At 32.5% G+C, this 12,292-nt stretch overlaps 1 protein-coding gene across 2 annotated transcripts; it reads left to right on the top strand.

Annotated features, from left to right (window-relative positions):
- The first annotated feature begins 1,750 nt into the window (after positions 1-1,750).
- On the top strand, positions 1,751-11,366 carry LOC120277027 (serine/threonine-protein kinase tricornered-like). 2 transcript variants are annotated; one of them, XM_039283773.1, is made up of 14 exons: positions 1,751-1,902; positions 2,570-2,803; positions 4,895-5,069; positions 6,355-6,438; positions 6,517-6,758; positions 6,839-7,064; positions 8,034-8,113; positions 8,184-8,268; positions 9,038-9,169; positions 9,241-9,354; positions 9,848-9,895; positions 10,553-10,637; positions 10,751-10,804; positions 10,906-11,366. In XM_039283773.1, the coding sequence occupies exons 2-14, from the start codon at positions 2,592-2,594 to the stop codon at positions 11,049-11,051; spliced, it is 1,683 nt and encodes a 560-aa protein (XP_039139707.1). In that variant the 5' UTR covers positions 1,751-1,902; positions 2,570-2,591; the 3' UTR covers positions 11,052-11,366. The 2 variants fall into 2 exon arrangements, with proteins under 2 accessions (XP_039139707.1, XP_039139706.1); XM_039283772.1 differs by having other exon boundaries at positions 10,748-10,804.
- Positions 11,367-12,292: the final 926 nt, after the last annotated feature.

The raw sequence follows: 12,292 nt of genomic DNA, 5'->3' as shown, positions 1-12,292 counted from the left end.
ATCCACTCAAAAAATTAACAAAAATTTTTATCGAATCGAAATAATCAAACCTCTGCAAAGTAGAAAAGTTTTACAGTATAAAATTTCAAAACTTAAAACTAGAACAATAGCTTCTATTGATCAATAAGTAATTAAATGGAATAAAAATGAATTCCTCAAAATAAATAATAAATAATTAATGGTAAACATTAATAAATTTCTAAACTTAAAATAATTTTTTTTAAAAAACCATTTAACTTCTTTTTTTTTTTAATTAAAATCCAGTGGCCGCATTGGAGGGAAAGGTCTTATTTATTCTTTTCCTCAGAAAACACAATTGTTTCTATCCATAAAAACTCAAAAACTTGCTGCTGGAATTAAGATTACAAAAAAAATCCAATTTATCATATGAATAAAGTCATTGGTTCTCAAAATTTTAAAAAATAATTTATTAGTCTAAAGATATAATAATTTCCCCATTTATCAATACAAAATATACTGATTTCATTGATTTTTATTACATCTTAGAAAATACATATTGCTATTTTTTCAAGTATCAGCACCTAATGTAATTGCGCACTCTTTTTGTGGTTATAAATGTAAACTTCTCAAGTTTTAGTGGGGGTATAATGTTTTTACTTTCCAAAATCCAAAGAACCCACTTATTTGTTTCTAAATTTCAGGGTGGAAACCGGAAAGAAATCTTTTATTTGAGTGAGACAAAAAGTTTGATTTAATTATTACTAATAAAATATTTAAATATATTAAAATTTTAAATTTATTTTTATCAATAATTATCAATATTTATTGATGTTAATTTTTAAAATAATTTTTAAAAATTAATTTTAAAAAATATATTAAAAATAAAATTAGTCATTATCCATTTATCCCAGGTTGTTTAGTGGTGAAATGGTACTTATACCACAACCAACATACTCGTATGTTTTAATTACTAAAATTTGGCTTAATTAATATTTATAAAAAAATATTTTAAAATTTTATAAATAGTTATCAATATCTATTGTAATTATTTTTTTAAAAATTATTATTAAATATATTTATGTAACGTTTTTTTTTATAAGAAATAGTATATTCTAAAGTGTGTGGTTGTTTGAGGTGCTTTACCCATATTGTTAAGGAAAAAAAGTTCTCATGCCCAATCAAACATGATACGTTTAAATTTAATTTTACTTACAAAAATCTTATTTAAGTAGTACAATAAAAATGAAATATATTAAAATTAAATTTTATTGTTTAAAAAAAGTAAGCCATAAGTGCTAGATATTTAAAAAAAATCAGTGACATGTTATAGTCTCATTTTTAATGAGTTTTAAGGGTTAGATTTCCGATCTTTCCCAAAATAAAAGAGACTTAAACTAAACCGTCGTTGATTAAAAATTATTTTTAATCAATAATTAGGAGTATTTAGTAATATTAATCCTTTTAAATTAATCATTAAATATATTTATTTTAAAAATAAACTAGTTATCCCAAAATTGTTTGGGTGTAAAAATACCACTTATCCCCAACCAAACATAGGATGCTTTTGTTCAGAAAATATCAGGAGCAAGGAGTCAGTAATTATGCATTCGTTCAAGGGTATAAATTCAAATTTGTCATAAATTTTATCAGGAAAGGGGTTATCTAGTAATTTAACAAACTTTAAAATTTATTTTTTGTGAGACATAATAAAACTTTTTCTACTAGTCGAAGGATGAGTTTGTAAATTTGAGTTTTATTGAGGGGTTTTCTAAAATAAAAGATCATCAAGGAAAGGAAGGTGGTATGGAAAGAGGGTTCCAGTTGCGGGCACTCGAAGCTTTCCGGTTTCAACTCCGCGGAAAAAGAAAGGAGAAATTTTGGAGATAAATTCGAAGAAAAATCTCAAATAATTTGGTCAAATCGCTTTCTTCTCAGATCTAGGTATGATCTCTCGCTTGATCCACTCCTCGCATCTGCTGTTGCCTGTGAGGATCTGCTGTGGAGGTTCAGGGTTTTGTTTTGAAGTCTTTGATGCGGGTTTTCGTTGTGTTTTTTGTGATTTTTGTAGTGTTTTCTTGGGGTTGGAATGGGTTGAGATTAGTTGTTTAGGGTTTTGAGTTTGTTGATTTGTTGTGATGGAATGCTAGTTTGAATTCACTTTTTTTTTTAGATTCGTTTGAATTTAATGGGTTTTCTGTGCAGATGTGGTTTTGAGAGTTGATTTTGGTGCAATTTGATGAGTGCATGTTGCTTGTGGTTTGTGAATTTGATTCTTTTGTCAATGGATTGTTGTTTTTGAATCTGAGGGTTCTAGCTTTGCCATGTATTTGGGTAATTGAGAATCGAGTAGACTGGGATTTTTGTTTGTTGGAAAATGTGCTTTTTGGTATTATACTTGTTACTTCAAAGCTGCGTTTTGAGGTGATTTAATGTAAAAATGCAGGCTTTTTTATTCTCCACTTTTTGTACTGGCTTTCTGTTTCATATGTATTATTATTTGTTTATTTTTAGTTTTGTTTTATTTCACTTGCTGCATTGGTCTCTGATTCACATAGAGCTTGGTTTGGGATCATATAGAGTTTTTATCCATCTACCTTTTGGTTTTCAGGGAGGATGCTGTTGTGAGTGAGATGGATTCTGCTAGGAGTTGGTTCCAAAAGCTGCAACTTAAAGATAAGCATAAGTCTCCTACCAAAAAGAAGGGGATGGAGACCATGGCACAGAAGCCTCCTACAGATGAGGCCCCTTCCAACATTACAAAGCAGAAGGTTGCTGCTGCAAAGCAGTATATTGAGAATCATTACAAGGCCCAGATGAAAAATTTGCAAGATCGAAAGGAGAGGTAACTGACCCCTTTTGTTTTTCCACTTTATTGCCCAAAAGTTCAATCATGGAGGCCTTTAAATAAATTCTGTCAAGTGTGTGGCAGTAGAAAACTTTTTGAGTTTACAATTAGTGTGTCTTGTTTTTTCTTTCACATACGCATTCTGAGGCATGCTGTCTGAAACAGCCTTTATGTTTGCTAGTAAATCAGTTTGAATGTGGTTTTTTGGTTTGGGCTTTGGGCTTGATGAGATATATATTATAACTTAATGTTAACATAAATGTTTTATAAGAAATTATGTAAGACTTTGGGTATGAAATTACCAGACACTGTTTGTGTTGGACTAACTTTTATGCATAACACGTTGGAGAAAGGCTTATGAATTTCTGGTGCTAAAACTAAATCATGTGATGTTTCAAAAAAGATGTTTATGATTTGTAAATTGTTTTGGTGAAACCTTAAACCTAATTAATATGTACTTAAGTAAGAAGAAATTATTTGCAAGAAAGACCAGCAAGGAATAAAAATCACAGAGAATTCATGCTTTCTTTGGTTTGGATCTCCTTGTCCATATCATAACTAAAGCCATATGTAGGAAGCCTTATCCCCACCATCTACTGCCATCCTTGTGCCTAAGTAGTCATGTACTTAATTAGGGAAAATTATAGTGTGAGAAGCATTGTATAAGATTTACAGAGAATGTATGCTTGTTTTGGTTTTGATCTCCAAATGCATAGTGTAACCATGGGCATACCTTGGATTTGCTGTAGTGTTATGGTCCATTTACTGCAACATTATTATGTCAAAATCTCCAATTAAAGCCTTAATTATTACTGAAAAAACATCTTGTCTCAATTCATACTTAGAATTTATATTTCCAGAACTAGTTGATAATCTAGTATCAATCCTTGAAGATTTCTGTCGACGTATATGAGTTGATAAGAGGATGCAGGTTAATGTTGCTTAGGCTCCTTGTGAGAGTTGAGATCATATGTTTTTCTCTCCAAGCCAATGTAAATGGATAAGTAATCTCCTTTCTCTATATTGTGATTCATTTGTCTTAGCCTATATTATTGAGCAAGTGACAATAATGTGCTATCTGACAATTTTCTCCAGAGATATTGCAGACTTGTTCATTAATTGGTAATCCCTCTCTATGGCTTGTTCATTTCTCTTCAGAAATTGTATCAACTTTCACTTCTCGGTATTCTACAGTAAAAGTTTTGTAATTTATTTGATGTTTTCCTTTTAGATGTATTTCCTTATAACTCTTTCAATGCAGTATATTTCCTAATTCCATCGCTCCCTTCTAGAAATTATTGAAGACAAAAGATTTGATTATAATCAAGAAAAACTCGCTATAACAAACAAATGCAGAACTCTAAGCATAGCATTCTTGTGGAATGGCTGCATATTCATTGGAACTTACTGATTTGGTGATTTTAATATTTTTTCATGCATAAATGTCAAGTTGTTTAGTATTAAGAAAGAAGGAAAATAAGTTAATCCCTTCTTCCTATTAACCTAATCTCTATAGAGTGGATTACTAAACATTATTTCGCTATAAACTAGTACTCCCCGCAAAGTATTAGTTTAAAAGAGAATAAGTTAAGTTGGACTTTAATCTTAATCCATCCATAGTCCTCATTTACAGACTAGGTTTATATCAAGAAATTGAAAAGTAATATTTGCATGGTAGAAAATATAGTTTACCTGTTCTTGCCATCCATCTATGGAAGCCACTGTTCTTTTTTTTTTGTGTCTTCCTTAAGACATCCTTAGCTTTACCTATCAAAGGGAAAGCATTGAGGACTTGATCTATAACAAGTGTGTAGCAAGAATATTTCCTGAAGAAAGGCATACTTTTTAATTCATGTACTCCAAGGAACATGGTTCAATTTCAACCCATCTCCTTCACTCTATTCTTTCAGCATGTTTTTTGGTTCTTTTGCATTATGTTTCTTGTATTCATTAAATTGATTTTATCAATTCACTTTGTATATTGTTACTCAATTACATTTTCTTTTCCATTTTCAAGTAACTGATGTGGTAACTGATATAGGAAAACTTTGCTGTTCAATTTTTGATTAATCTTTTGTATTATTTTAGACGCTGGGTTCTGGAGAGGAAGCTTGCTGATGCTGAAATTTCTGAAGAGGAGCAGAATAATTTATTAAAGAACTTAGAAAAGAAGGAAACCGAATACATGCGACTCCAAAGGCATAAGATGGGAGTTGATGATTTTGAGCTTCTGACTATAATTGGCCGGGGAGCTTTTGGGGAGGTTTTTACCTATCTATGTCTCATGATGGTTTTTGTAAATTACATCAAAGGATTTAGACAACATTTGTTGATTTTGCTCTTATACTTGAATTTACTAATGGAGCTTTATACTCATTTTTTTTAAAAAAATTTAAATCCTGTTGATTTTTTATTCTTATTCTGGAACATCAATTAAACTCATTTCAAACCTCAAATAATATTAATATCAGTAGTACAAGAAACTAGGCGTGGTAATACTAAACGGCAAGCTTCTGTTTAGTCTCGTGAACATCTTATTCTCTTTTAAGTCTGTCAAGCAAACAAGAGATTGATGATTGTCATTTGTTAGACTAGAGCATCAATGGCGAAGCTAGTAAAACAATAAAAAGATTGGAAATAATCTAAAAAATAGGGAAATTTGACTTTGCAAGGCACTTTTACTTCACAACACCACACTCTACTTTTGTACTTTATTTCTCTTTATTTCCCTTTCTTTCCTTTGTTCTCACTTGGGAAAGAAAATGCGAATGAATTTGCCGCTTGATACGAGGAATGCATCAAAATAATACAACTAGGCACATTTATGACATTCTTTTTCAAGCTTTTATTGTTGTCATCCTTGGTTTCTAGTGCATGAATAAACTTCTATCCATATTTGTTTGATGTGATCGGTTGGTTGACTTGTTTGGTTATTTAATTTCTTTCACTTCTATGGACAAGATTCGAGGAATGTCTACTTAATTGTTGACTGTGGTTTTCCTGTTTTTGTTTTTCGTAAAAGACAACTTTTGCCAATGATTGCATTTGGAGATATGTAGAGGAGAGAACATAAAGCTTATTTTATTCTTGTCAATCAACTTTCTAAATGTAAAAACTTATGTGCTTCAATTTGCCAAACACTTGCTAAATCCATATTCAATGGTGCGACTATATTTCATATTCTTGTACCTAGCATTATGAAAATTGGAGGATACCTGTATTTACTTGGAAATGACCTGCCTTTTCTTTTTGGCTTCCATTCTTATTCTGATACTGCTTAAGCTGAAATTTTGATATCAGGGAAGCAGTGTTTCCTTCTTTATCCATCTCATTACAATTCCTATTTTCTCTGTTAGTGTGTTTCTGACATCTGTCAATTTTTTATGCTAGTTAATAGTTAACTAACACATTAAAACAAAATTGCAAAATTTTTGGCTCTAAATGTTTTGCTTGTTTTCCCTCTCTTGAGTTATACAGGGCACCTTCTTTTAATGATATTCTCACAAATCATGCTTTGATTTTAATCACTAATATTTGATATAATTCAGGTGAGACTCTGTAGGGAGAAGACCACTAGTCATGTGTATGCAATGAAAAAACTCAAAAAATCTGAAATGCTTCGCAGGGGGCAGGTAGCATGGCATCCCATTACTTTTTTTTATTACAACAAATTTTCTTATATCTTCTAAGCTTTTTATTTACTTCTATAGGTGGAACATGTGAAAGCCGAAAGAAATCTCCTTGCTGAAGTTGATAGTGCTTTTATTGTTAAGCTATACTGCTCTTTTCAAGACCAAGAATATCTGTATCTTATCATGGAGTATCTTCCTGGTGGTGACATGATGACTTTGCTCATGCGCAAGGATACACTCACAGAGGATGAGGCCAGATTTTATGTTGGCCAGACTGTTTTAGCAATTGAATCTATTCACAAGCACAATTACATTCATAGGTATAAACACTTGGGGATTCCATGTTTGACTAATCTGTAATATCCATGCACTTACATGATGTTTTGGGTCCTTTTAATAGAGATATAAAGCCCGATAATTTGTTGCTAGACCGAAATGGCCATATGAAGTTATCAGATTTTGGATTGTGCAAACCTTTGGATAGCAGTAATCTACCCAATCTAAGTGAACCTGACACAGCAACAAAGAATCTACTGGACAGTGAAAAAAGATCATGTGCCTCCCCTGTACCCAAGCGCACACAACAAGAACAGTTGTTGCATTGGCAGAAGAACAGGCGGATGTTGGTAAGTCTTTTCTACCATTTCCTTTGGAGCATCCCTTTATGTTTCTTAAATAAACCAGAATGCCTACATTGAATAGTGGTAAATGCTCTTCTAAAGAAGGTAGAAAACCAGGAATAAGGAATATGACACTTATAATTGTATTGACCTGACATGATGATTACTAAGTGGACTATACCCAGTAGAGAAGACAGTATGTCTGCTTTAGAGTATGTTACTCTACTGGTTGTATGGTGTGTACTTCATGTCGTCTCTATCCTTGCAATGTTTTGGGTGTATCAGGTTGATTTGTCATGTAGGGGTTATCAGCAACTCACGGGTACTATTTTCTTAGTGCCTGTGTTTTGCATATTTGTTTAATCAGGAAGGAAGACAATAGCTAGAGATTTAATTGTTGAATAGTTTATAAACTGCAAAAGATCGCAAATAAATTATATGAAATTTATAGGGATCAGTATATCGGTGTGGAGCATATAGCTAACTTGTTCTGATAGTTGTGGCATTGCATTATATTTGGATAAACTATCCACTTATGTTGTATTGCTGGTTATTTAACATGGATTATTCCTAGAATTTATGTCAAGTCATGTATACCTTGTAAAGTTCTGAAATTTCAACTTGATTAGCTTGGGATTGGGCATAGCCATTACAAGGATAGTTTTATGTTGCTAGTACACATTTTTTATTTTATTGTAATATGACATCTGTTTGTGAACTCCTGAAGCCTGTGATTTTAAAGATGGCCTCTGATCTTCCTTTTACCATCTCAGACAATTTGCAATTTGAGATGCTTCATATTATCTGTATATCTATATTGCATATGCCAACGCATTGATTCAGTTGCCTCTTATATTTTACCTGGCTCAGGAATTTGCTGCAATTTACTGTTACATCTAGGTTTTGGTTTGCATCTTGTACAAATTTGTTGTCTCATGGTTTTCTTTTTGATATGCTAATCATTTTTTAATGCAGGCATATTCAACGGTTGGTACACCTGATTACATTGCTCCTGAAGTTCTGTTGAAGAAAGGATATGGAATGGAGTGTGATTGGTTAGCCACATTGTCTTAATTTAGCTGTTGTACGGTATTATTAATATCTGATGGTAAACATTTGTATCAGGTGGTCGCTGGGTGCAATTATGTATGAGATGCTTATTGGATACCCGCCATTTTATTCAGATGAACCAATGTCAACTTGTAGAAAGGTGTGCATCCTTTTTGTTTGACTCATGTATCTTTCAGAGTTCACATATACACTAATGTTCTTAAGCTGTATAATGTAAATTGTATCCCTCTGTTATCCCCTTTTGTTTCATATATATATATATATAAGGGAACTGCAAATTTTTAGATTGATGTTTTTCTGAACTTTGCATCTGTCTGCAAGAGAAGTTTAGGGGATTATTGATTGGCAATCTGTTCTAGGCTTCAGAAATACTTGAATAAGATTCTTAGGGTGTTTGATGTCTATTGTCTATATTTTCCTGTTGAATTATTTTTTAATGTTTGTTGTGTGCCTCCTATGCTATGGTGTCCAGGGAGATTTGGTAGCAGCATAGAATCACAGCCATTTATATGGATATACTTCAATGTGCTTAAACTACCATCGTAGAGCAATTTTTAATTTCATATCTTTCGACTATTCTTCATCCCTAGTCTATGAAAATATGGATCTTATAGAACCTTGTTTGGTTTTCTCCACAGTTGACTTTATCCAAAGAAGTTGGTCAACCATATATTACAGTTTTGTTTTCTTGTGGGATCAAGTCATCTTTTGAGATGTCATAACCTATTATCTCCTGAAATGCTTTAGTGTTAGGTGATTTCATTTTGTTCCCATGATCTTTCAAAGTCATTCGACTTTTATGTGTGGTTGAATAAGGCAGGCTTGCTTGTAGCCACATTGATATTCTTTCTTCAAGACTGATTGCCACATCACATCACAACAATGTTTATGTTGCCTGCACTATGTAGATTGTTAATTGGAGAAATCACCTTAAATTCCCTGAGGAAGCAAAGCTTTCACCTGAAGCTAAAGATCTCATCAGTAGATTGCTCTGTAACGTAGAGCAGAGGCTTGGCACCAAGGGAGCCCATGAAATAAAGGTTTGCCTGCAATTTATTTCTCTGTTTAATTTTCTTTACAGTTTGAAACTCACTGTAGCTTTTGGTTTCAGGCGCACCCATGGTTTAGAGGCATTCAGTGGGACAAGCTATATCAGATGGAAGCTGCCTTTAAACCTGAGGTTAATGATGAGTTAGACACCCAAAATTTTGAGAAATTTGAGGAGGTATGGCTTAGCAACTTATTTTGAGACCCTTGTCAATTTTTGTTGTTCATTTGGGGAAGAAAAACTGTTTGCCGTTTATTGTTATGTTTTGGTAACTATGAAAGGCTAATCCATTCTCAGTCTGTTTGCTTTTGAGCTTGTGTTCTGTGAAACTTTTTCTGATGATTTGAGTGCCTGAAATTGGGATTAGTGCTGGGTCTGCTGACAAAAATTAGCCACCATCCAGTTCTCAATGGTCAGTTTAGCGATGAGTGCAATTAGACTTTGGTTTGTCATTTCAAAAACTTATTGAAATTCTTCAAACTGTGTCCTTCACCTCTAATTTTGTCAAATAATTCAACTGACACCAAGTTTTTGAAGCGCATGTTTCTTACTGTTGTGAGAAAGACTGAATGTTTGTAAACAAAACTCAAGTAAAGAAATTCCTTTCGAGGTCTATTATTGTTCATTGGTTTCTGTTATACTAATATGAAAGATCTGTGTTACAACGCAGTCTGGAGCTCCAATGCCTACTTCTTCAAAATCTGGACCGTGGAGAAAGGTACTTAGTGGATCTTTGATGTTAATTATTTCTTCTGCTGAGGCACTTCTCTTAATGTTGTAGTTTCTGTTTCTGACCTTGCGGCAAGTTAATTTTTCTCGAACATGAAATGTTGCTGGAAACTCATGTAATATGTTTCATTTCCATGTTCAGTTGTTGATATTTTGAAATAGGATGTGTTTTACCAAGAGGTACATCACCATCTTCTTATTCAGTTCTTCAATGTTGTGTATATTAAATTTCCTTAAACAGATGATTGCTACAGAATCTCTTTCGACACAAAAAATGTAGAGCAATAAACATTTTTCTTCTCACCTGATTACAGTTGTTTTGGCTTATAACAAGTCATTTGGTTCCTAGTCAACCTAGAAAACTGATTTTGTCTGTATATGCCATTCCTTTTTAGATTAGCAAATTCATAATCTGTTCCTAACTGAAGTTGATTTTGAGCAAGCATAAGTTTTATTTTTCTTACTAAATCAATAGAGCAATGGCTGAAAATAGCAAAAATTTGACTGGTTGAAAAACCTTTTCCCAAATGCTGTCTAATTCTGAAATTGTACTAAAAAGCAAATCCAGGATGCCGCTGAACCCTAGAATCTTCATTTCTTAATCTCTTGTGTCACTAATATTCAAAATTTATCATATTTGCTACAGATGCTTTCCTCGAAGGATGTTAACTTTGTGGGCTATACTTACAAGAACTTTGAAATTGTTAATGACCCTAGCATCCCTGGCATTGGTCAGCTCCCTGCTCCTCTTACTCTGAAATCCTGATTAATTTACTAAGTGTATTTGCGAAGCTGCTTCTTATCAAACAACTGATATCATGTATCAATTCTCTTTGTGCAGCAGAGTTGAAGAAGAAGAACAACAAACCAAAGAGACCATCCATCAAGTCTTTATTCGGTAGTCCACCAAAATTCCTCTTATTTTTCTCCATCCCCCTCTTTTACCTTTCCAACCAATCTCATGTCTGTTTTCATAATTGCTGTGTTATGTCAATCTAGAAACGGAAGCTACTGCAGATCAGCCGGTCCAGGGAAGCTTTCTAAAATTATTACCGACACACATGGAGGTCTCTGAAACACCCGAGCCATCACCACACTCTAGCAGGTCATCATCTTCATGTGACACACAAGCTCGACATCGATAACCCTCTTGAGTACCATAACAATTAATTGTTAATAGTCAAATTGACATGGAGAACCTGGAGTTTTTCCTTTTTTCCGTTCATTGTTTCGTATTTTGAGGTATTGTCACATAAAACCTGTGTATCTGCTCCTGCTTATCCTCAAGAGGGATGAGTTTGACACCCCCCCTTGTTGTAAATTTGTGCTTACTATCAAACGACTTATCGATTGTTTCTAATTGTCATCTGATCACTGCTGTAATGATAATGCTATTCTTTTTGTTTCGAACAATACGAGTTTGCAGCTCGTCATTTGGATGCAAAATGAATTTGGTTTTATGACTTAAAACTGTTTAGGTTGCAGCTGTGTCTATCATGCCTATATTTTGATTGAATGGAGATGGTTTTACAGATTTTGAGGAATGCCTTATTTTCACGTAAGGGTAAATTGTTTATTGGTCCTTAGATGTTTTAATTCTTTAAACTTTTCCAATTATCATATAGTCCCTCGTTTTTGGTCAATTTATTTCTGGTATCCACTAAAACCTACAGTGGTTTCAGGAGAAACATTTTACTGGTCATTTTAATTATAATCTTAAGAGAATAAATATTTTTAATATATATATATATATATATATATATATTTTTAAAAAATTAAAAGATAGAGTAATGTAATTTATCTCAAAATAGTGTTTCGAACGCAACTCTGGGGATGGGGTTAAACATTACTCCTCAATATGGGGTTAAGCATTACTCTTAAAAATCTTAAAAATATTGAGAGATTACGATGGTAGAATCCCAAGAGTTGTAATTATCAACAATAATTTTTATATTTATTGAGATATAACAAATGACCAAAAATTGAAAGTTTAACATCTGACCATACCCCGTGGAGTAAACTTTGATATGTAAGCAAAACTGAATACCATGTGGTCCATGTTTAGAATGTAAAATTTTGTAAGCTTTATCTTGAGAAACTTTATATATATATAAATTTTTTTTGAACAAACTACGTGTCAGACACTGCACACATATGAAATTAATATCTTTACATATCTGAACAATTACTTTCTGTGAGCTAAATTTTTTAATCAAAATCACTTTTAAATTATAACCTCAACTCATTATTGTAAAATTTAATTATTTTCATAAATTTATTTATTAGTTAAAATTTTTAAATATATTATACTCAGTCAGTCAAACACAACCATATTGTTTATACTTTATACAATTAATTGACAAGTTTATTTTCTAACATAATTCTG

The sequence above is a fragment of the Dioscorea cayenensis genome, chromosome 15 (genome assembly GCF_009730915.1).
Source record: "Dioscorea cayenensis subsp. rotundata cultivar TDr96_F1 chromosome 15, TDr96_F1_v2_PseudoChromosome.rev07_lg8_w22 25.fasta, whole genome shotgun sequence".
Taxonomy (NCBI): Eukaryota; Viridiplantae; Streptophyta; class Magnoliopsida; order Dioscoreales; family Dioscoreaceae; genus Dioscorea; species Dioscorea cayenensis.
This window is presented reverse-complemented; position numbering and strand designations above follow the sequence as displayed.